Source organism: Sus scrofa, chromosome X, assembly GCF_000003025.6.
Source record: "Sus scrofa isolate TJ Tabasco breed Duroc chromosome X, Sscrofa11.1, whole genome shotgun sequence".
Taxonomy (NCBI): Eukaryota; Metazoa; Chordata; class Mammalia; order Artiodactyla; family Suidae; genus Sus; species Sus scrofa.
This window is the reverse complement of record NC_010461.5, coordinates 125,191,601-125,217,172: the sequence shown is the minus strand read 5'-3', so window position 1 is coordinate 125,217,172 and position 25,572 is coordinate 125,191,601. Positions and strand designations below refer to the sequence as shown.

Here is a 25,572-nt window from a genome sequence, read left to right as displayed (position 1 = left end):
AATTTGAGGTACTCATGCCTGGTTCTCCAACACTTCTCATCTGATCTACCAGCAAAGCCTGTCACTCCTGCTTTCAAGTGATCCAGAATCTGAGGGTTTTTCAGCACCGCAGTGCTGTCACTGTAAGCCATACCACCACGATGGCTCTCCTAGATTTTTCCACTGGTCTCCTGCAGTTCCCTGCTGCTCCTGCTTTTCCTCCTATACTGTCTCCTCAACACAAGCAAGTGGAAAGAACCATTAAACCGTAAGTCCCGTCATGTCCTTCTTCTGCTCAAAGCCCTTCCGTGGCTTTGCATCTGGAGTAGGGTGAAGGGCGGCCCCCACAAGATGTAGCCTAACCCCTCGGACCTGTGAATATGAAAGAGGGGTCTTTGCAGAAGTAATGAAGGCAAGGGTCTAGAGATGAGGTCATCCCGGGTTACTCAGGTGGGTCTCAAATCCAATGGCAAGTGTCCTTAGAAGAGGAGAAGGCCAGGCAAAGACGGGGGCAGAGACCGCAGTGGTTTGGGGCTGTCAGCCTCTAGATCTGTGAGAGAACGAATGCCTGTTGTTTAAAGCCATCCGGTTGGCAGGACTCTGTCATGGCAGCCCAAGCAAACTAATAAACTGTCTCGATTAAGAGGAGAAGCTGAAGTTCCCATTGTGGCTCAGCGGGTTACGAACCCAACATAGCGTCTGTGAGGATGCGGGTTTGATCCCTGGCCTTACTCAGTGGGTGAAGGAGCCGGTGTTGCCGCAAACCAGGGTGTAAGTTGGCAGCTGCAGCTCCAATGGGACCCCTGGCCTGGAAACTTCCACGTGCTGCGGGGGCGGCCCTAAAAAGCACAAAAAAAAGCAAAGAGGCAAAGCCAGATTGATTATGACAGCTGTCAGTTTCTGCTACCAGTGCTCCCTCTGAGTCCACTTCCTTGCACGCACACCCTTGCTCACTCACACCCATCTTGGCTGCTTAGGACCATTCCGCAGGCACACTGCCTCCTCTTGGGGCATTCGCATCTGCCTTAAATGCACCTCACCGAGGGTCTCTACACTAGCGTGTTAGCCTTACGAAGCCAGGACATTCTTGTCTACTTTGTCCGCTGCTGCATACCCAGCTCCTGGGAGAGGCTCAGTATTTGTCGCGAATCTTCTGAACCCGGAAACCCTTCGGGCCCCTCCCTCACCAGCAGAAGCAGCTCCTCCCTCCAGTCTGATGAGCCTGCCCCTGCCTTTCTTGGAGATCTTGTGAGGAAATCACTGGGTCAGCTACCAATTCTCCTGCGACCCACGCCTCCCGTCCCTCGTTGTTTCCAAGCCCAAGACTGGGCGAGGGGGGCGGCGGAATGAGTTGCCACGTGCACCCCACTGGCTCGCCCCTTAACCGCATCCCCTGAGAGGACATTCCTGTCGCCGAAACACTGAGACTACTCTGGTGGACATTCTGGAAAACTACTCTGGGAAAGGAGGTGGGAGGGGGTGCCAGGGACTCGGTGGGACTCTGATGGGATCCTAGGGCAGCAGAAGCTAAATCTCACAGAAACAGGACGGCTATCACGTAGGCAGCTGGAGCCCGAAGGGCTTCTCCCCAAGGAGCCTTGCTGGTGGCTGACTGATCCCAGTGTCCTGTTAGGAGGCCACCTGTAGGAGGTCATGGCCTGCAAAACCCCGACAATGAGAACTCTGGGGCCGGTGAATGGCGGCCTGCCGTGAATCACCCCAGTGGAAAATCATGGCCCCTCATCTAATTCCCAGACCCAGTCAATGCACAGACTCAGCCCTCCAGTGGGGGCGATGCCGGGTACACATGACACCACAAGTGTGTGCTCTCAGCCTGCCTCCTGCTTTCCCCTGGGACCACAGGATGCCACAGTGGGCGCCTGGTCAGACTCAGCAGGCGGCTCTCTCACTGTGGACCCCTGATTGCAAAACTGGAATAAACACAGCGGACAGCTGGAGAAGGCTCCACAGGGGCTTCCTGACTAAAGGACTGAGGACAACTATGGAAAGAATGGCCAAAAGGAAGCTCCGGCACCGTCCCTTCAATTATCTGGCACCTCACGATCATAAGAAGTCCTCTGGGACTGGCTTGATCATCTCGTGGTCCCCCAGCACCAGACCTGATGCCTAGGAAGTAGCAAATAGTTCACCGCGGAGCGGAGGATAAGCCCCAGGAACATCCAGGGACCCAAAACCTTCATCAAGTTTCTGGGCATCTCGGATGGAGGCAGACTGAGCTGGGTCCTCCAGAGAGCGGTTTCACTATGCCTCAGACCCACTATCACTGAGAAAGACGCACAGGGCTTGGGCCTCTTTCCGAGGTGGCATATACCTTGTTAGGGCGCTTGGTCAAAAAACAGTCGGAGAAATCAAGTCTACTTTAATACTAACAAGAAAAAGAAAACCCAGTTGGGTAAATTTACGTGGGTCTGTTTCTGGCTTCTGTATCCCATTCCATTTATCTGAGTGTCTATTCCTCTGTCAATCCCACGGAGATGACCGTAGCCATGTTAGCTTCCAAAGCTTATTAGCCTTGAAATTGTGTCCTGCAAACTCGTAAAACTCACTTCTGGGAGTTTGTCCTGTAGATTCCTTTCGCTGTTCCGTGAAAACAGCTATATCATCAGCAAACTAAAACAGTTTTATTTCTTCTTCCCAACTCGTGTGCCTTTTGTTTCTCTTTTGTCCTTATCCCCTTGGCTAGAATCTCCAACAATATATTGAAAAGGCGTCGTTAGCATGGCTCTCCTCGCCGGGTTCTCAGTCGTCGGGGAAAGTGCCCCGAGGTTCACCACTGAGTATGACGCCACTCGTGTGATGGCAGCCGCGGCGTCCACAGATACTCTTTAACAGCTTGAGGGAACTCTGCCCCGCCCATTCCTGGGGTTACCAGAGTTTTTGCCATGAATCGACATTGGGATTGTCAAATGCTCGTTTTGCGTCAGTTGATATACTCATGTGACTTTTCTTCTTTTGCTTGTTAAGACTGTGGACATCGTTAATGGAGCTGCGTGTACTGAAGGAACCTTGCATCTCTGGGATAAACCCCACCTGGTCATGGCGTAGAAGTCTTTGTGTGAATTTGTGGATTTACTTGTGAATTTTACTTTATTGGCTCTTGACACACATGTATAGCTATAGCCTCATGTCTGCTCCTTGTCCAGAAATTGGAGGAGCATTTTCCTTTCAAATTTTCTCTCTTTTCCCAGAGAATAAGTTAGATGCATGGCCGCTTTGCCCCTCGTAGCATAATGAAAATAGAACCTGTTCCTTAATAGCGGAAATTTATTTTCATAAATCCTTCTAGTTACAAGATGTGCAGTACTTAAAGAACTGCCAAACTAAACCTATTTCAAATAAGAAATGAGGAAGCCACAAAGGGAATCCGGGTTCTAAAAAAACACTTGTCGGGGAGTTCCTGTCATGGCTCTGTGGTTAATGAATCTGACTAGCATCCATGAGGACACGGGTTCGATCCCTGGCCTTGCTCAGTGGGTTAAGGATCCAGTGTTGCTGTGAGCGGCAGGTATAGGCTGCAGATGGATGCGGCTCGGATCCTACATTGCTATGGCTGTGGTGTAGGCCGGCAGCTGTAGCTCTGATTCAACCCCTAGCCTGGGAACCCCCGTATGCTGCGGGTGTGGTCCTAGAAAGCAAAAAACAAACAAAAAAACACTTGTCGGGAATTACTTGGTGGCTCAGCCCATTAAGGAGCCAGCATTGTCACCACAGTGGCTCCGGTCACTGCTGTTTCTTGGGTTCAATCCCTGGCCCCGGAACTTCCACATGCTGTGGGCGCAGCCAAAAAATAAATACATTAATTAATAATAACAATAAAAAAGCACTTTCTATTCATTTTATCTACTCTCCCCAGGCTGGAGTGCAAACAATCTAGGAAAGCTTGACTTAAAATAGAGAAAGGAGTTCCTGTCATGGCTCAGTGGTTAACGAATCTGACTAGGAACAATGAGGTTTTGGGTTCGATCCCTGGCCACCCCCAGTGGGTTGGGGATCAGGCATTGCTGTGAACTGTGGTGTAAGTCACAGATGCGGCTCGGATCCCAAGTTGCTGTGGCTGTGGTGTCATAGGCCGGTGGCTACAGCTCCGATTAGACCCCTAGCCTGGGAATCTCCATATGCCATGGGTGCAGCCATAGAAAAGACAAAAAAATAAAAATAAATAAATAAAATAAAATAAAATACAGAAAAAAGAAAGTTACAATACAAAGAGGTCATCTCTCCCTAGAAACTTAGCTGGAGATGAACAGTGGGTAACTGTGAAATTAATCAGGTTGCGACTTGAATTGTAGTTGCTATTCCAGATGACATTGTTTTCCTAGAGCAAATCTGCACAGCCCCTGGTGCCTGGGGAGCAGCTCTTTTTTTTTTTTTTTTTTTTTTTTTTTTTGCCTCTTGTCTTTTTAGGGCCGCACTCTCAGCATACGGAGGTTCCCAGGCTAGGGGTCTAATCGGAGCTGTAGCCTCCAGTCTATGCCATAGACACGGTAACGTGGGATCCAAGCCGCGTCTGTGATCTACCCCTACCCCACAGTTCATGGCAACGCCGGATCCTTAACCCACTGAGCGAGGCCAGGGATCGAACCCACAACCTCCTGGTTCGGGTTTGCTTCGATGCGCCTCGACGGGAACTCCTGGGGAGCGGCTTTTAGTCTGACAAATGCTCTTTTCTGCCTCGCAATCGGCACAGGTTATCAGAAACAGCTTGCGGAGTTCCTGTCATGGCACAACGGTAAGGAACCCAACTAGCATCCAGGAGGATGCAGGTTCGATCCCTGCCCCTGCTCAGTGGGTTAAGGATCCGGCATGGCTGTGGCTGTGGTGTAGGATGGTGGCTACAGCTCTGATTGGACCCCTAGCCTGGGAACCTCCAGATGCCGCAGGTGCAGCCTTAAAACAAACAAAAAAGCAAAGTAAAGAAACAGCTTGCTTCCATCTGGCAGGAACAAGAGTGTGCCTTTCAGTGCCTTACTTCAGGGAAGTGTCTGTCCTCTGGCTCTGTCATAATCTAGGGTGAATGAAACTTGCTTCTTTCGACAATCGTGGTGAGCATTGTGCTGGTCCGTCACACCGAAGACGTTTTATCAAGACGCCTACATGCCGGAGTGTGGGAGATAAAGCCCCTGAAAACTCCAGAGACTCCCCCTCGGTGACCTTTTGGGATGGTCTGGACCATGCTGGGTATTCAATAACCACCTACCGCCCAGAAAGAGGCCCCGCATTTGGTGGCTCTTCAGATCCTGGAGGAACACAGACTATGTGTCATTGCACCACCAGCGCATTCAGCCAGCAGCGCGTGAGGTTCCCTGTTTTCAGCGGCCCTGGGGTAAGTGCGCGCACCCTTCCCCTGGGCTCACATGTGCAACCTCATAGGTGTGCCGGTCAAGGTCTCGGGTGGAGGCAAATGGTAGCCTCAGTGTGATTTTCACAGCAGTGAGGGGTCAGGCTCCCAGGGGCTGCCGACAGTTGACGCGATCACAGCCACCGCCACTGCCACTGCCATGGGCTCAACCTGTCCCCAACTGAGACTGACACGGAGCCCCCGGTCAGGCAGCCTGCGGATGGGTTTGCCATTTGTCCTCACCCGAATGCGTGCTTCTCGTCACTCACCTTCCTGCTGGCACCCCCCATCCATGGGCTCACTGCGCTTATTCGTGTTCACGGTATTTCACCAAAGGGCTACCCTCACCGCGTGCCGGAGACGATGGGGCCGTCCGTCTGGTGACGACGCGGCTACCCTGCTAGTCGGGGGCACGCACTTCCGACTAGGGAGCCCTGCACGGGCCTGCTTGTCCTGGGCCAGAATCCGTGGGGCCAGGCGTCAGGAAGTGGACGGGGGAACGGCTCGCTCAGGTCTCCCTTCCCTTGCTCGCAGGTTGGAGCTCTGTCAGTTCCCGGGGAGGAAGGCTTCGGCCGGGACCAAGACACCGCTTCCATCGCACTGCTCGAGGTGAGATCGCCACCGGCCGCTGAACCAGCAGGCCCAGCGCTGGGCTCCTGAGCCGGCTTGGATGGTGGGTGGCGATGATCGCGTGGAAACGGGGTCACCGTTGAACAAGGCGATTGGGAAGAACGAGGTCTGGCACCCCCGCAATCCTCCGGGGCACCTCCTGCCACTGCCACGATCGCGTTCGGGCAGGACCACTAAGGATTCAGACTCGGCGTGAATAAAGGTTTGGGTCACTCGGCAGGTAGAGACGTCTGGCCAGCGGAGGCTGGAGAGCAAAGGAGGGCAGGGCCGGTCGTGGCAGGAGGGCGTTCTAACGGCCAGTGATGGTCTCAAGAGCAGTTAGAGCAATGACACTTGTAGCGAAACCGTGTACCAGACCCTAAATCTTTGTGTTTTGAAGTAAAAGGCATTTCCTCGAGCCTCCCAGGCCTCCCCTCCGTCGCAAAAGGCTGACTCAAGAGTTCATGATTAGGAAATATTGTTACAGCTAAAAACTGGTTAAAACAGTCTCCAAGGCGTTATGTCCTGCCTTGGCCCAGGAACTTATTACTACAATTTACTTTCTAGTTAGAGCTATATTGCAATTAGTGTCTGGCTTTTCACAAACGGTCTTTTCCTGGTCTAATTGCTGTCTTTTACTAATGGCTGTTTTCCAGTCGCAGTTCTGTCGCACTCATGTTTCCCTTATTCCAGAGAGAAGGCCGAGGAACAATAACCCCAGCGACAGCCAGGAGCCATCGCCAGACCCGCTGACACCAGCCTTGATGACTCTGAACGGACCTGTGGATGAAGAAGAGTAGGGATGCTTTAATCAACAACCCTGTCTTCTGAGCTAAACCCATACAACCTTTTGCTGCCCCCTCTCAGGACAGCACATGGTTTTGAGGCACTAGCCTGCTGTGTCCTCCTTTGCCTGGCGAAGCAGTAAAGCTGTTCTTTCTCTTCCTCGAAACTCTGTCTCTGAGGCTTAGTTGGTGCCAGTGTACAGAGGCTGCATTTTCAGCTACAGTAGCTCTGTGTGTGTGTGTGTACATATTACTTCTCCCAATATTCCTTCTTTCTGTATTTGTTGTATGTCAAATAAAGGCTGACAGAGGTGAGCTTTGTGCTATTCTATAGGTTTTAGGAGAGTGGGGTGAGATGCCGCCTGAACCAGAAGACGGAGGGAACAGAACTGGTCCTAGGTGTTTCTAGGGGCAGAGAGGGAACCCATAATGAAACCCTAGAGACACCTAGAGCAAATTCCGTTCCCTCCGTGGACTCCTGACTGCTTCTAGAAGAGCAACTGTCTGTGGAAATTCCAGCTGTATGGTAGGAGGGTGAGAAGTCTTTCTGTAAGTCAAAGAAATGACGTGGCATTTGGGTCTTCCAAGTGTCACTTTCCCCAGGGAGCCGGTCAGACGGCAGGGACATTACCCAGATTGGCATGCTGGGTGCTGCCCGCGAGGTTGATACCAGTGCTTTTCTATTCACAAGGTGTGTTTCCAAAGGGCTGCGTGTGCTTGGAAGAGGGGCACCAGCCGCGCCTTGGATGGGTATGTGAGACGCCGCCGCCTGCCAAGTGCTGAGCACAGACACCAGCGCCGACGAGGGTCACAGCCTAGGTCGCCCCCAGCGCTGTTAATGCCGCTGCCAGAGTTGATGGGCTCGGGGCGGGCACAGTCCTTCCGGGCTCCGTCTGGTCAAACCTTAGCGTCTCAGAGACTGCGAAGGCCGTTTCCATTGCTGAACCTTTGCAGTGTGGACCATTCGCTTCCCCGAGGACTGGAGAGGTTTGCAGCAGAGCTTAGCGCCGAATACAATCGGCCGCCGGGAGGGCCAGAGCCACCACTTGGCAGGCACTCGGCTCAAAGGGCCGCGGGGCTTTCCTCGGCCCTCGGGACCTCCGCGCAGGTGTGCGTTCTCCTGCTCGGCGCCCGTGACCCCGAGGCTTGGGGACCGGCCCTCGTGACGTGGCCGCTGGGGATGGGGGTGAGGGCGGCGGCGGCCGGGGCGGCGGCGCCGGGACGCGGGCTCGGCCCGGGCCGGGGGCTCTGCCCGCGGGGGCTTCCTGCGCCCGGGGCGGCGGGCGGTGGCGCGCGCGCCCCTCCGCGGGGGTCGCCCGCCGCTGGGGCGGCGCCGGGCGGCGCTGGGCCCGCCCCGCCGGCATCCCGGGTCGACTTCCTCCCGCCGCGGGCGCCGACCCAGCTGGAGGAAGCGGCGGCGGCGGCCACGATGAGCGCGGGCGACGCTGTGTGCACGGGCTGGCTGGTCAAGTCGCCCCCCGAGAGGAAGCTGCAGCGCTACGTGAGTGCGGCCGCGCGGGGCCGGGGACCGGGGGCCGGGGGCCGGGGCCGAGGCGGCGGGACCCGGGCGAACGCGCACGTCGAGCCGGGAGGGGACGCGGCTGGGGCGGCCCGAGCCCGCGCCCGGCGGCGGCCGCGGCGGGCGGAGGGCGACGCGACGCGGGACGGGGCGCCCGCGCTGGCGCGCGCCCGGCGTCGAACCCCGGCTCGTCGCGCGGGCGCCGCGCCGCGCTTCCTGCCCGCGGACGCCGCTCGTTCCTGGCCCCGAGGGGAAGCGCGCCGCGCGCCGGCGGCCGGGCAACCGGGGGCCCCGGCGGCCCCGGGAAGAGCAGCTCTTCCTGCGCGGTCCGCGACCGTCCAGACTCCTGCCGACCGCTGGGCGTCAGCACGGCCGCCAACGCCCGGAGCGCGGCTCCGAGCCCGCGTCCCCCGCCCGGGCCTGGACTCGTGTCACGGTCTTAGGAATCTCCGGGAAGTTTCCTGCTGTTTGTTCTGCCCGGCACCATTTTAGAGGAGTGTTCCGCTTCGTGTGCAGATGCCCTCGATCTGCAGGTCCCTAGATTTTTCGGTTGAACTGCCAGTGTACACCTGCATCGCTCTTTTGGCCTCTGCAAGTCGACGCGCACAAGGTCCACTGTTTCTCAGCCTCGGGATCCCTCGGCGACGCTCAAAGGAGGCAAAAGGAGAACCCCTTCCCCCCCACCCCTCGCGAGCTGCGTGGGTGGCAGAGGTTTTGTCACAGACCAGTGCTTGCAAAGCCAGCTCGAGGTAGGGTGCCTTCTGCCCTTTGGAATGGGAGCGAGTTTAAATGTTCCCTAGATATCGTCAGGTGGTGACGCTGGAGGGCAATTTCCTGGCAGACTTTCAGTCCCATTTGGTATCTTGTCCTGACCAGAGCGCCTTGCGAAGCTTATTAGTACTTCATCTGTTTTGGGAAGCCGTGCGTGTGTGTACCTGTTACCGCACGGGCTCCGTTCTTTCGAGGTGCAGTGGACGTGCGCCAAGTGTGGACTTTGCACAGCTCGTCCACGTCTGGAGGCTGTGATGGTGCCGGGACTGTGGAGGAGACATGAGCCTTCACCTCTCAGCCCAGGGCTGGGCGCTTTTTCCAGGGAGGGCCATAGTCTTTTAGACCCTCAGGGCCGTTTCGTGGAAAGCGTCCCTGAAGCACACCTCAAAGTCGGTTTTCTGCCGTCTCTACGCTCTGCAGGAATCCCTTGTTGCCACTAGATGGCGGTCACTTGTCAGCTGGGCGGCGCCTGGACAGCGCTCCTAACGCCCAGCCGCCTTTAACGCAGATCCAGTCGGGAGTATTATTTATTTATTCCTTCTAACGTGTGTACACCCTCGCTTAACAGAGGTGGTTAGTGGCACAGCCGTGGCACTAACTCAGTTCTTGGCCCTGCCAGGCACTCTGTTATCGTTTGTTAAATTGCAAATGGAAGCTGAGTCTGTCTTTAGTCTAAGCTCGGCTTGTGTTTCATCCTCTTGCATCTAGGAGCCAAAGCAATCAGAACATTAGTTTTATCATTGCTCTTTTAAATGTAAGTTTTTTGTTTATTTTTTATTATAGTTGATTTACAGTGGTCTGTCAATTTCTGCTGTACAGCAAAGTGACCTGGCTGTCCATGTGTATACTTTACTTTTCTCACTTTATCACGTTGCATCACAAGTGGTTAGATAGAGTTCCCTGCGCTGTACAGCAGGATCTCATTGCTTATCCATTCGAAATGCAATAGCTTGCATCTCCTAACCCCAAACTCCCAGTCCTTCCCACTCCCTCCCCCTGCGCCTTGGCAAGCACAAGCCTATTCTCCAAGTCCATGACTTTGTTTCTTTTCTGCAGAGGGGTTCGTTTATGTCATATAGTAGGCTCCAGATATGTGATATCTCGTGGTATTTGTCTTTCTCTTTGACTCACTTCAAAGTGAGTATGAGAGTCTCCAGTTCCATCCAAGTTGCTGCCAATGGCATTATTTTATTATTTTTTAATGGCTGAGTAGTATTCCCTTGTGTATATATACCACATCTTCCTAATCCTTTCGTCTGTCAATGGACACTTAGGTTGTTTCCCTGTCTTGGCCATTGTGAATAGTGCTACAGTGAACACAGGGGTGCATGTATCTTTTTCAAGGAAAGTTTTGTCCAGATAAATGCCCAGGAGTGGGAGTTCGATGGTAGTTCGGTATTTACTTTTCGGCGGTACCTCCATACTGTTTTCCATAGTGGTTGCTAAATCTAAACTTCTAAATTTAACTGTAGTTGATTTACAATATTGTGTTACTTTCAGGTGTACGGCTTCAGGTTGTTTTCCATTTTAGGGTGTTACAAGACACTGAATGGCATTCCCTGTGCTATGCAACAGGCCTTCTTATTTATCTATTTTGTATACAGTGGTGTGTATCTGCTAGTCCCAAACTCCCAGTTTATCCCCTCCCCCCTTCCCCTTTGGTAACCATAAGCTTGTTTTCTGTGTGAGTCTATTTCTGTTTTTTATTTTTTCTTTTTGCTTTTTTGGACACTCTGCAACATATGGAGTTCCCCGGCCAGGGATCAGATCTGAGCCACAGTTGTGACTTACGCCACAGCTGCAGCAACACCGGATCCTTTAACCCCCTGTGCCCTGCCATGGCTGGAACTCCTGTTTCTGTTTGATAAACAAGTTTTTTTTACTGCCGCACCTGCAGGATATTGAATTTCCCAGGCTCGGGAGTTGAATCAGAGTTGCAGCTGCAGGCCTACGCCACAGCCACAGCAATGCCAGATCCTTAACCCACTGAGCAAGACCAGGGAGCAAATCTGACTCCTCATGGAGACTTGTCAGGTTCTTAACCCTCAGAGCCACAATGGGAACGCCATAAATAAGTTAGGGCCACACCCAAGCCATAGGGACGATCCCAGGCTAGGGGCTGAATTGGAGCTACAGCTGCCAGCCTACGCCACAGCCACACAGGATCTGAGCTGCGTCTGCGACCTACACCACAGCTCAGGGCCGTGCTGGATCCTTAAGCCACTGAGCAAGGGCAGGGATCAAACCCGCATCCTCCTGGACCTAGTCAGATTCGTTTCTGCTGCGCCACCACGGGAACTCCCTGTCTTGGCTATGGTGAATAGTGCTGCCATGAACCTTGGGCTGCATGTGTCTTTTCAAAGTAGAGCTTTCACCTTTTTCGAGATGTCTGCCCAGCAGCGCAGTTTCCGGCTCCCGTGGGGGCTCCGCATTTGGTCTGCGGCGGCGGTGCCAACTCTCACGCGCCCACAGGGCGGGCTCGCCCCCTCCAGCATTTGCTATTGGAATGGCCGCGCTTGTAAAGAGTCGATTCTTTGCCTTTGTATTTTTTGTTTCACAAATAAACAAACTTTTTGTACACAGTCAATCCACCTAGGGATAAATACCTTTTTTTTTTTTTTTTTTTTTTGATCTTTTGGCCATTTCTTGGGCCGCTCCCGTGGCATCTGGAGGTTCCCAGGCTAGGGGTCCAATCGGAGCTGCAGCTGCCCATCTACGCCACAGCCACAGCCATGCCAGATCCAAGCCGTGCCTGCCACCTACAGCACAGCTCACGGCAACGCCGGATCCGCAACCCCCTGAGCAAGGACAGGGATCGAACCCGCAACCTCACGGTTCCTAGTCGGATTTGTTAACCACCGAGCCACGCTGGGAACTCCTAAATACCCTCTTTGATTCTCCCCGTGTCCTACCTTCCGCTGTGCCCCGCCCGCCCTAGGGAGGACAGTCCGTAGCGGTTTGTTGAGCATCATTCGCAGAAAATTTCTGGAAAGATACAATTTTCTTTTTGCACAAGTGAGATCCTATTATACAAACTGTCCTGCGGTTTCTTTTTTCACAGCAATCCTGGATGGCTTTCCAAGTTAGGACAGATCAATTCGCTTCATTGTTTTAAACCATTGCTTAGCATACTTTGTAACAGATGTAACATAATTGAACAATTTCCCTATTGATGAACATTCATCTTGCTTTCAATGCCGTAGCAACAATGATAAAAATGATGATAATTCACGTTTATCGAGTGGCTGTGTGTGCCAGGCACTACACCAAGGACTTTGCCAGAATTATCGCATTTAGGCTTCAAAACAATGCTAAGACCCAAGTACTGCTTTTATCTCTGGATACAAGTTCTTTGTCGGATATATAATTTGCGAATATTTTCTACCAGTCTATGGTTTTGTCTTTTTTTCTCTTTAGTATCTTTTATAAAACAAAGAATTTAAAATAATTTTGATTACGTTCAATTTGTCAGTTTTTCTTTCATGGATCATACTTTCACTGTTAAATCTTGGAACTCTGGCTTCACCCTAGATCCTGAAGATTTTCCCCTATTTTTTCTTTTCTTTCTTTTTTTTTTTTTTTTGCCCATGTGGAAGTTCCCAGGCCGGGGATGAAGCACAGCTGCAGCAACGCCGGAACTTTAACCCGCTGTGGCACAAGGGAACTACCAACTCCTGTGGGTTTTTTTCCCCTAAAAATTTTATATTTAGATCAATGCTTCATTTGAGTTAAATTCTGTAACAGGTGTGAGGTTCACGTTATGGTTCATTTTCTTGCAAACCCGTTCCATTTACTGAGTAGACTCTACTCCGTTGAAGTACTTTGTTCAAATCAATTGATCATATTTCTGTCTCTGTTTTCTCTCGTCTGTTTCGTTGAGCTCTTTGTTCGTCTTGATGCTAATACCGTGCTGTTTTGACGGCAATAACTTCCTAATACTTGAACTCGGGAAGTTTTTCTTTTCAGAGTTGTTTTGGCTACTTTAGATCTTTTGCTCTTCCACGTCAGTTTTAGAATTCATTTGTCAATTGATTTTTTAAAATTACCCTTGTATCCTGCGACCTTGCTAACCTCGCTTGCTTATAGTTAGAACTTTCGGTACTTACTGTCAACATGATATAGAAATGATGAGAACAGGGGAAAGCATTGAGTCCTTCACCTTCTAAGCGTGGTAGCTGTAGGCTTTTTGTAGATGCCTTTTATCAAGCCGAAGTTCCCTTGTATTGCTAGTTTGCTGAGACTTTTTACTGTGAATTGGATTTTGTTAAATGCCTTTCTTGCATCTATAAAAATAAGTACATGCTCTTTCTTTTTTAATCTGTTACTATGATGAATTACTCTGATTGATTTTTGTATTTTGAGTCAGCTTTGAACTCCTAGGATAAACTTCCCTGGGTTGTAATATGTGATCCTTTTCATGTATTGCTGGATTTAATTTATAATATTTTGCTGAGGATATTTGTGTCTTTGTTCATGAGGGATATTAGTCTGTAGTTTTCCTTTTTTGTACTATTTTTTCGATTAGTGTAATGCTGGTACCCATCACTCTGTTCTCTGTATCTCTTTGGTTTTGTATGTTTTGTTTATTTTATTACACATATGAGTAAAATCATATGATGCTTGCTTTTCTTCACCTGATTTATTTCACTTAGCATGACACTCTCTAGGTCCATCCATAGTGTTGCAAATGGCAAGATTTCTTTCTTTCTTTCTTTCTTTTTTTTTTTTTTTTTTTTTTTGATTTTAGGGCTGCACCTGCAGCATATGGAGGTTCCCCGGCTAGGGGTCCAATCGGACCTGTAGCTGCCCGCCTACACCACAGCCACAGCCACGCCAGATCCGAGCCACGTCTGCGACCCACACCAATGCCAGATCCTTAACTCACTGAGGGAGGCAGGGATCGAACCCACAGCCTCACGGTTCCTAGTCGGGATCATTAACCACTGAGCCACAAAGGGAACTCCAAGATTTCTTTCTTTTTTATGGCTGAGTAATATTGCGTTGTGTCTGTACAGCACATTTTTATCCATTCATCTGTCAGTGGGCACTACGGTTGCTTCCATGTCTTGACCCTTGTAAATAATGCTGCACTGACCATGGGGGTGTGCACATGCCTTTTCACGTTCTTCACTTAGTGTTGATATGAGTGCAAGGTGAGGCATAACGGTATTTTCCAATAGGTGGTCAACTGATTGAGCACCGTTTGTTGGCAAGTCCTTCCTTTATATATATTTTCTTTATATGTCACCAGAGAGAGTGTATTTTTAAGTATATATGCGTATGATTCAAAATCCAAGCATATTAAAGCGTATACAGTGTAAAATCCGTTTCCCTTTCTTCCCTTTCTCCTGGCTACTCAGTCTCTCCCTCCGGCTGCGAGCATTGTGGATTTTCCTTCCAGATATATTCCATGTGTATACAAGTGTATTTCTTTTGGACACTTTTTTTTTTTGGTCTCTTGTCTTTTTAGGGCCACATCCGCATCATATGGACGCTGCCAGGCTAGGGGTCGAGTTGGAGCTGCAGCTGCCAGGCTACACCACAGCCATAGCAACACGGAATCTGAGCTATGTCTGCAGCCTACACCACAGCTCATGGCAACGCCGGATCCTGAACCCACCGACGGGAACTCCACAAGTGTATTTCTTTTTAGCTGCACCTGCGCATGCAGAAACTCCTAGGCCAGGGAATGAACCCACGCCACGGCAGCAGCCTGAGCCACAGCGGTGATAATGCCAGATTCTTAACCTGCTGAGCCCCCAGGGAACTCCTACAAGTGCATTTTTTGAACAACTGGTAGCAAACTACGTTCCCCTTTCTCAACAATACATTTTGGAGACTGTTCCATATCAGCACATATAGATGTTTCTCGTTGTTTTTAACAACTTCGTAACATTTCACTGTATGGAGATTCCGTGATAGACATTTTCTCGTTTGCACTCTTGTGCTATTACAAACAATGCTGTGGGGAATCTCTTTGAACATTGGTTTAGGTAGTCAGGTGCAATTACGCTTACAAAAAATTCTTAGAAGTGGAATTTCTGAGTCCAAGTTATACAAATGTCAGAGACGGGTAGAGGTCAAATTGTTGTCTTACTGCCAGTTTCCCCTTCCAGCAACAGAGCACCCAAGTGCTTGTCTCTGCAGCCCCCCCCCCCCAGATACAGAGTCAGTGGTTCGTGAGCGGGATTTTGCTTTCATTGAATTTCTTTATGAGTGAAGTTGAGCATCTTCTCCTATATAAAAGCCATTTGTATTTGTTTCTACAACATGATTTAAATTGCGACCTATATCTTAAATCCTTACACGGGCTGGCTTGTTCAGTTGGTCTTTCTATCAATTCTTATGCTTTTTTCTCCGTTTTTAAGCATTATTATATTAACAGGTAGTATATTTCAAAACTAAAAAAATATATTTTAAACATACATCGAGACTTTCACCCTCACTCCTGTGTCCATGCATCTGAACTACTCTGCACACCATGCTGTACCTTAGTGTGTTCCTTTAAGGCCTGCAGGCAGCTGACAGGGACGGGAACAGAGGCTCAGCATCGCTCATCATCAGGGAAATGCAAATCGAAACCACAGTGGCATGTCACCGCACATGACACAATGGCTGGCATCAAAAAGGCAAGAGATAACAAGGGTTGGTGAGGATGTGGAGAAAAGGGGCCCCTCTGTGCTGTTGGTGGGAATGTCACTTGGTGCAGCCACGGTGGAAAAGAGTACGGAGCTTCCTCGGCACATTAACAATGGCACAACCATATGATCCAGCAATTCCGGTTCTGGTTACTTATCCAAAGGAAACGAAAACACTGACCTGAAAGGTATATGCACCCCCATGTTCCCAGCAGCTTTATTTGCAGCAGCCACCGGCTGGAAGCAGCCTAAGGGGGCATCGGTAGATGAAAGGATGCAGCGGCGGTGTGTGTGTGTGTGTGTCTCCACACAAGGGGACTCATTCAGCCATAAAAATGGCATCTGGCCATTTGCAGTGACATGGGTGGAACTTGAGGGCATTATGCTAAGTGAAGGAAGTCACGCAGAGGAAGGCAAATGCCAAGGCAAAGGCCGTCTGATCCCACTTTTGTGGAGAATCTTAAAAACAGAAGCTGAGCACTGAACTCAAAGATACAGGGGACAGCATGGGGTTGCCTGAGGCAGGGGCTGGGGGTGTGTGTGGAATGGGCCGAGGTGGCCCAAAGGCACAGCCTTGCGGTTATCAAATCGACAGGTCCTGGCGACTGTAGGCGGTAACGTCGAATTGTCTGTTTGTTAAGAGAGGAGATACTGAAGATTCTCCCTGAATATATATATATTTTTTTGTCTTTTTGCCATTTCTTGGGCCGCTCCCGCGGCATGTGGAGGGTCCCAGGCTAGGGGTCCAATCAGAGCTGTAGCCCCCGGCCTACGCCAGAGCCCCAGCCACGCGGGATCCGAGCCGCGTCTGCGACCCACACCACAGCTCACGGCCACGCCAGATCCTTCACCCACTGAGCAAGGCCAGGGGTCGAACCCGCATCCTCATGGATGCTTGTTGGGCTTGTTAGCCCTGAGCCACAACGGGAACTCCCTGCCTTTATCATATGTGAAATTTCCGTATTTATTTCTAGTTCAGTTTCTAGGTTTTTTGTTATCTTCTGCTGATCTCTCTGCCAATTCATATGTCAGTCTTTTGCTTTTGCTTCCTTCGAGCTGCTCCCACGGCACACGGAAGTTCCCAGGCCAAGGACTGACTTCGAGCTGCAGCTGCAGTTCATGCTACAGCTGTGGCAACGCTGGATTCTTTAACCCACTATGCTAGACTGGGGATCAAACCCGTGTCTCTACAGTGACCCAATCCGCTGCAGACAAATTCTTAACCCGCTGCGCCACAGCAGGGACTCCTCCTATGCCACTACCACGCTGTGTTAATTATGGACGTTTTACAGTTGCCTTTAACACCAGCATGGCCAGTCCCCTTTGATTGTTCTATTTTCAGAGCTTTTTGCCTTTTCTTTTCCCACTTGAGCTTTAGCATCGGCTTGCATACTTTCAGAAGAAAACCTGTCTTTATTGCGGGGGGGGGGGGTTATGTTAGATTTTTAAAATAACTTAAAACTGACCTTATGACGTTGACCCTTTCGATCCAAGAACAGGATATGTCTTTCCAGCTGCTCGAGCTGGCTTTTCTGTCTTGCGGGAGAACTTCCAGTTTTTTTCACGTTGGTCTTTACACAATTCCTGTTAGGCTTGTGCCTGTGTGGTTTTTTTAAGTGTTGCTATGGTAACTGTTGTTGTTTGTGCACCTAGGGCTACCACCTGACTTCCTCAGAAAACAGAACTTGAGCCATAAAGCTTCTTGGCCAGTGCTTTGCTGGGGTTGCAGTCGCAGGGCAGTGCGAGCGATGGAAAAAGGGAAGGAAGGGACATGCAAATCGGTGTGTTTCTGAGAAAACACAGGTCCTTTGAATGCAGGATGGGCTCCAAGGAACCCTTGGCACCGCAACAGCCTTTTGCACCAAAGAAGGGAGATCATTTCTCTGCTGTTCCCTGTGGCTCTTGTCTCTCACTGTCTTTCTGGGCAGCCGCCGGGAAGTCCGTGTTTTGTGGTGCAGCCTCTCCTCTGAATCCAGAAGCGGTGGGAGGAACTGGGGTACTTGAGGGTTGACCGGGGCTGGGGAGCCTCGCAGGATGGGAGGGACTCACGGCAGAGGCCCTGGCTCCCCGCTCAGCCAGCAGCCAAGGCCTGCAAAGCAGGTGAGGCCAAACTGATTTGGAGATGCACAAAACCGGGTCCAGCAGCAACATATTGATATTCTTCTGTATGCTCTTACCTTCGAATTCTCTTACTTTCTATTGTAGTTTTTCCGTTGATTCTTTGAGGATTTCCTGTGTACAATCATTTCATGTAAAATAGAGAGAGTTGCACTGCTTCTTTTTTCAATTTTTAGGTATCCCATTTTTTTCTTCTTCTCCCAGTGCGTTGGTTAATATCCTGTGGGAAGCAGTAGTATGGATGATGGGCAACCTTATTTTGATGTTGACTTTTATAGGCAGGCCTTCAATATTTTCTCATTAAGAAAGATATTAGAGGTTTATACCCACTGAACAACAAATCCCCATTTCCTCCCCCTCCCCCAGCCCCCAGCAAGCACCATCCTGCCACCTGCTTCTATAAGTTTGATGTGTTAGAGGTGTCATAGAAGTGCAATCAGGCAGTATTTGTCCTTTTGTGTCTTCCAGATTCATCCATTTTGTGACAAATGGCAGGGCTCTTCCTGTGGCATCTGGAAGTTCCCAGGCCGGGAATTGAACTGGCACCACAGCAGCAACCCGAGTTGCAACAGTGACAACACCTGATCCTTAACCCATTGAGCTGCAGGGGAACTCCTCCTTCCTCTTTCTTTCTTTCTTTCCTTTTTTTTTTTTTTTTTTTTGCTTTTTAGGGCCTCACCTGCGGCATATGGAGGTTCGCAGGCTAGGGGTCGAATTGGAGCTACAGCTGCTGGCCTACACCACGGCCACAGCCACGCCAGGTCCGAGCCATGTCTGTGACCTCCGCCACAGCGCAGGGCAACACCGGATCCTCAACCCACTGAGCGAGGCCAGGTATTGAACCTGCAACCTCATGGATCCTAGTCGGATTCGTTTCCGCTGCGCCACAATGGGAACTCCTCTTTCCTTCCTTTTTTAATGCTTAATAATGTTCCATTGTATGGACATAGCACATTTTCTTTGTTCAGTCAGTTGTCGGTGAACACTCGGCTTGTTTCTGGGTCTCGGTTATTGTGCACGATGCTGTCATGAACATGGGAATGCAGGTATCTCTTTGAGATCCTGATTTAAATTATTTTGAGTCTATACCTGGAAGGGGCATTGCTGGCCCATATTCGTGTAAAGTTTCGGTTATGCAACATAAATTATTTCTAGAGAGCTGCTGTACATTATGGTGCCTCAGAGAATGTTACTGAATGTGACTGAACTATTCCATGATTCCTGTATTACCGAGTAGTTTTTTTTTGTGAGAAATCATTGTTGAATTTTATTGTTTTTCAGCATTTCTAGTGATGTCATGTGACTTTTTCATTAAATCTAGCAAAGCAATGAGTTCTTTTTATATATATAATGGTTTTATTTTCATTATAGCTGGTTTACAGTGTTCTGTCAATTTCTACTGTGCAGCACGGTGACCCCGTCACACATACATGTCCACATTCTATTTCCGCACAAGATCAGGCTCCATCATAAGTGACCAGACATAGTTCCCAGTGCGACACAGCAGGACTTCATGGCTCATCCATTCCAAAGGCAACAGTCCGCATCTCTGAACCCCAAGCTCCCAACCACCCCACTCCCTCCCCCTCCCCCTTGGCCACCACACGTCTGTTCTCCAAGCCCATGATTTTCTGTTCTGTGGAAAGGTTCGTTTGTGCCCTGTATTAGATTCCAGATATAAGTGATATCCTGTGGTACTTGTCTTTCTCTTTCGGACTGACGTCACTCAGGATGAGAGGCTCTCGTTCCATCCATGCTGCTGCAAATGGCATTATGTCCTTCTTTTGTGCGGCTGAGTCCTATTCCACTGTGTATATATGTACCACATCTTCCGAATCCAATCATCCATCGATGGACATTCGGCTTGTTTCCATGTCTCGGCTGTTGTGAATGAACATGCAGGCGCACGTGTCTCTTTTCAGTAGAGCTTTGTCCGGATAGATGCCCAGGAGTGGGATTGCGGGGTCATATGGAAGTTCTATGTATAGATTTCTGAGGTATCTCCAAACTGTTCTCCACAGTGGCTGTACCAGCTTCCATTCCCACCAACAGTGCAGGAGGGCTCCCTTTTCTCCACACCCCCTCCAGCACTTGTTATCTGTGGACTTCTTAATGAGGGCCATTCTGACGGGTGTGAGGTGGTATCTCCTGGTAGGTTTTTTTTTTTTTTTTTTTTTTTGTCTTTTTGCCATTTCTTGGGCCACTCCTGCGGCATATGGGAGGTTCCCAGGCTAGGAGTCTAATCGGAGCTGTAGCCACCGGCCTACGCCAGAGCCACAGCAACGTGGGATCCGAGCCGCGTCTGCAACCTACACCCCAGCTCACGGCAACGCCGGATCGTTAACCCACTGAGCAAGGGCAGGGATCGAACCCGCAACCTCATGGTTCCCAGTCGGATTTGTTAACCACTGTGCCAAGACGGGAACTCCCTCCTGGTAGTTTTGATTTGCATTTCTCTGATACTCAGTGATGTTGGGCATTTTTTCATGTTTGCTGGCCATCTGTCTCTCATTCTTAGAGAAATGTCTCTTCAGGACTTTTGCCCATTTTTCCATTGGGTGGTTGGCTGTTTTGCTCTTGAATCGGATAAGTCGTTTGTATATTTTAGAGATTAAGCCCTTGTCAGTCGCGTCATTTGAAATGATTTTCTCCCATGCTGTAAGTTGTCTTTTTTTTTAATGGTTATTTCCCCAATACAATTTTTTTTTCTACTGTGCAGCGTGGTGACCCAGTTACACATACAGGTATGCCTTCGCCAAGGGGGAGGGAGTGGGATGGACTGTAAGTTGTCTTTTTGTTTCCTTTCTGGTTTCCTTTGCTGTGCAAAAGCTTGTCTGTTTGATGAGGTCCCATTGGTTTATTTTTGCTTTTATTTCTGTTGCTTCGGGAGACTGACCTGAGAAAACACTCGTAAGGCGGATGTCAGAGACTGTTTTGCCTGAGTTCTTTTCCAGGGGTTTGTTGGTGTCTTGTCTTACATTTAAGTCTTTAAGCCATTTTGAGTTTATTTTTGTGAAAGCGATGAATTCTGTTAATGGCTTATCTAATATTAAGCCACCTTTACATTTCTAGAATAAGCCCCAGCTGGACAAGGTATATTTTTTATTGTGTGGTTGCAGTATGTATACTAATATTTTATATTGGCTATTTCCATCGATATTCATAAGTGAGATTGGTTTTTGGCTTTAAATTGGGCTTTGTTTATTTCTGTACAATCTTCAGCAGATTTTGGCACAAATGTTATACTTGGCTCACATAAAAAATTGGAAGTTTGCCATCTTCTAGAATATTTTAAGTAGAGTTGGAATTAACAGCACTTTAAAATTTTGGCAGAATTCCCCTCTAAACTGTATCTGGTGCTTTTTGTGTGTGTTTAGATCTTTGTCAACTGTATTTCTTTTGTGGAAATTGATCTGTTTAGTCTATCTTTCCCTAAGTCAGTTTTGTAAATTATACTCTTCCTGGAAAAGTGTCTGTTTCATCGTGGCTATCAAATTCATCCCATATAATTTCATGAAATCGTCTTACGATTTTTTAAAAATTCATTTTCGTTCCTCTGTTCTTTTTCCCGTGTTGGTTAGGCTGGTTGGTGTTTTCTATTTTATTGATTTTCGGTTTTGCAGCGAGCCAGCTTTTTGATTCTTAACTAGAGCTCCTTTGTAGCTTTTCTCTTTAATTTTCCCTTTCTATTTATTGATCCCTTCATTTGATTTTGGTATATTGTACACATGTGGAAACTTGGACTGACTGCATGCTCCTTGTAGGGTTTTAATTTGCAAGCAACACACATGTTGAGAGGGCTGGAGAACCAGCTTTGAGGTTAAACAGCCAGGAAAAAACACCCCAAACCACAACTCAAAACTGGTTCTGGTGAGAAATCCGCTGTCACTACTGTGTACCTGCAAAGCACAACGTATGGCTGGTTACTCTAGTTCTTGATTTAGGTCTTGGAGCTCGTCGTCCTTGTCCCTGGAGGGCTGCGGCACATGCCAAGGCCACGTGCCCTTCATCCACTGCTGCGACCGCTGAGCCCCTCCCCCACCCCAAGCCCCGGCCGGGTAACTAGATGGTTATTTCATTAGGTGGCATCTGCTGAAGCCATCTCCAGGCTTCAGCAAAGACTGGAAGGGAGCCTGGGAAAGAGAGGAGAGACACAAGAAGGATCTAGAGAAATCGGCTGCCCGCATTTTGGAACCAATCATTTGTTGGGACACTTCAGTGGCAGGAAACCGGCTACTGAACAGGCCGCCCGAGTAACTGCGAGGACGCCGAGTGTCCCCCGAGAGTGTCCCCCGTGAGTGCCCTGCGCAGCCCAGGGCGGAGCCGGGCGCCCCTTGTCCTCCGGACGCTGGGCCGGGAGGCAGCCGTGCCCTTCCCATCTAGTCCGCTCTCGTGCCCTTGAGGCGTCCTTTAAGCCTGGCAGCTGGACCTTAGAGGGGTCACCTTTTTGTTTGCAGCGGGTCCTCCGTGCCAGTCTGTCAGGACCCTTTCGCGCCCTGGTTATGCCCTGGAGGGAGTGTGGGAGCGAAGACCCTGGTTTGGGACGAGTGTGCAGAGCTCGGGGTGGGGCCTGGGCTCAAGCGGAGTTGGGTGGTCCCTGGAGTGTGGAGTCTGCGGGGGTGGCGCTGAGACCGTGCAAGGCGAGTGTGATGAGTCAGAAGGAAAAGGAGCTAAGACAGAGCTTGAGGACGTGCCGTCGTCGGAGAGCGACAGGAAGGAGCTTTTGCACAGACGGAGCGGAGCGTGAGAGCAGGTGGCTGGATGCAGAGCGGCAGCAGCGGGGGACGGAGCGGACACGCGGGCAGATGGGACACGAAGGGCCACATGGCCGCAAAGCGCTTCAGCGGTTTGCAAAGGAAGGCCACTCAAAATCAAGGGACGCTGCTCCCGGACCCAGCCAAGTGACAAGGTGGAGCTACAGTGTGTGCGGTAGATGCGCTGGTCAGTAGCGTCCGGGGAAAGCCGCCGAGGTCTCCCCGGGCCGCCAGCACCTCCTGCTCGGAGCCCGGAGGTGGACGGCAGCTCTGCGTCGGGTGCCCGCGGAACTGGAAGCTGGCGGCTTCTAGCGCCACCACCATGTCCGCGGACCCCCTGCCTCTAGACTATACGGGCCACCCTCAAGAGCGTCTTCTTCGGGGTCTTTTTCTTTTTTGGCCACAGCCACGGTAGGTGGCCATTCCCCGGCCAGGGCTGGAACCCGGGACACAGCAGCCACCCGAGCCGCTGCTGTGACAACACCGGATCCCGAAGCGCTGCGGGTCGCCAGGGAGCTCCAGCCGTGTGGTTATGTTGGAAGAGCCTCATGCGAGGGACCCACGGCCCCACAGGGGCCATTCCTGTGCTTCCACGAGGAAGACGTCGGGTCTGCCGGCCGTTTTGGGACTTCATGCCTGCCTGTCTGTTGGCGGGGTTTTGCCCGGCCCACTGGGGACGTCTTTGCTGGTAGCAGGCCAGGGAGCAGCCAAGGCAGCGCCCCGCAAGCAGGCACGCACCGGGAGTGAGGAGGGAGTGGAAGCGGCCAAGCAGGTGACGGAGGAAGACCCTGCCCGGCTCCGAGCAGAGACGGGACCGGGTTTGAAGCGAATCGAACAGGTTCCCTCGGCAGCTGGGTTGAGACTAGGCTGTAAGGACAGACAGAGCCAAAGCGGTGACTGGGGAGAGACGACGATGCTGCGACGGGCCGAGAGAAAGGCCTCAGGAACGCCAGCGAGTCCGGGCCCGGCCCCGGAGGCCGGCGCTGCGCGCCCGAGGCCTGGAAGCCTGCGGCAGGGGTGCTGTCGAAAGATGCCTTGTGAACGGCCTCTGCTCACTTTTGCTTTTGCAAGTTCGCTCTGGAGAATCGTAAACTCATTTTCGGCCGCCATAAATGATGGCATTAACGTCTACGAATATACATCACGTTTTGTGCACATGTTTGAAAATTTTTTGCCAATCCGAGGGGCAAATGTATCACATTTTTAATTTGTGATTTCCGGTCATGTGATTTGGGGCCATTTGTTTCTTCTGTGAAATGCTTTCGTATCTTTGGCCCGTTTTTCCTAGTAGATCACTTTCATTTAGCTAGTTTTTCACAGGAGCTCTCTTTTTTTGGCTGCACCTGTGGCATACGGAAGTTCCCAGGCCAGGGATCAAACCTGCGCCACCACCGTGACAACACTAGATCCTTAACTGCTAGGCCACAAGGGAACTCCCATAGCAGCTCTTGAGGTATTTTGTTTATTAAGTTGTAACTCCCTTCAAAGGAATGATCTCAGCTATGTTCAAGGGGTCTCTCGCCATGTAGATATTGCTGAATTTTTGTAAGCACATCCCGAAATTGGTTCCTTTATAGTTTCTGTGGCCTGTTGGGCATTTTGCAAGCATATTCATGTCATGATTAAATGTAAAAGATTAAAGGGAAATGGAGAAAATATTTTTATTCTCCTGTGTCGGGCCGGCCTGCCCCCACGTCTGCTGTCCCGGGGCTAAGGGTGGCGTCGAGGGGAGATGGGGAGCAGAGCTGGCTTCCCTCTGCGGGGAGCGCCCGTCTCTTGCCTCGTCTGCCTTCCTCCGAGCACCGTGAGCCACGGTGACTGGCTCTGGGTCACCGCCCCAGGGCCTGCGGGAGAGCCTCATCAAAGTGGGGCCTCCTTCCCTTGCGGGGTAGAGCCTCACAGGCCCACCCCACCGACCTGGGACGCGCGTAGCCCAGGCCTGTTGGCCGGAGACTTTCCCTCTGGGTAACTCGGCTTCCACATCACAATTTGCCTGGCTTTATAGGGACATGCCAGCTGGCTCCCCTCAAGGGCTGCTCTGCTGTCCCCTCCCAGCCTCCTTTTTGGTGGTTGTTTCGGTTCATCACCAGCAGTTCCTATTTCACAAGAAGCAAGTCTGTTACACTGTGGCTTTTAGTGTTGACAAGTCAGTGGTTTGGGGTCTTTGGCCACGAGCATGGTGTAACTAGAAACTAAACCGAAGTTTAAGTTATAATGTAACCCCACCCAAATTTTCACACCAAGTGAGAAGTACACTCCTCAAAGTCTTAGACCCTAAAATGTTATTCGGATCAATATGACAGAGTAAATAGGAAAGAAATTCAATGTATTGCCAGATAATTCACCTCCAAGACAGATGCTTGATGCAAAATGTTTTTATGTTTGAGACCGCTTGAACTTTCAAGAATGGATACCTTTCATACTTTTTAAACTAGTTAGGCACAGGAAGGAGAGGCAAACTGCTTCAATAGCCTTGATACCAAACTCATAAGGCGATTACCATACAACAAAGAAAACTATAGATCAATCTTACTAGAGACATGAGAAACTAATTACAGATGTGTCATATTTAAATAGAAGAAAACGAAATATAATTTCTAGAAGCAAATGTGGTAGCATCTCCATCTAATCTAAACAGGACAGCAGAGCAAAAACTAGAATGGGAAAGGCAGATTTTTGACATGTGAAAGTAAAACACTCTGGCCGGTCCTGCCTGCTGTGGCTCAGCAGTAGCGAACCCAACTAATATACAGGAGGACGTGGGTTCGATCCCTGGTCTCACTCAGTGGTTTAAGGACCCAGCGTTGCTGTGTGCTATGGTGTAGGTTGCAGAGGCGGCGCCGATCTGGCGTTGCCGTGGCTCTGCTGTAGGCTGGCACCTGCAGCTCCGGTTCGACCCCTAGCCTGGGAACCTCCATATGCCGCGGGTGTGGCCCTAAAAAGACAAAAAAAAAAAAAAAAAAAAAAAGAAAAGACAAGACAGTTCCTTTATTTATTCATTAGGTTAGTCCTCAACCAATGTTTGTTTAGTGAACAACTC

At 50.3% G+C, this 25,572-nt stretch overlaps 1 protein-coding gene across 2 annotated transcripts in view; it reads left to right on the top strand.

The window, feature by feature from the left end:
- The window catches only part of GAB3 (GRB2 associated binding protein 3), a 50,933-nt gene continuing 33,453 nt past the window's right edge, over window positions 8,093–25,572 (top strand). For both annotated transcript variants that reach the window (XR_002340617.1, XM_021079896.1), the window contains exon 1: window positions 8,093–8,233. Coding sequence is in view for 1 of the 2 variants with exons in the window: in XM_021079896.1 (XP_020935555.1) it covers window positions 8,162–8,233 (72 nt within the window). In the remaining variant the exon portion in view is untranslated. The remainder of the gene's footprint in view (window positions 8,234–25,572) is intronic.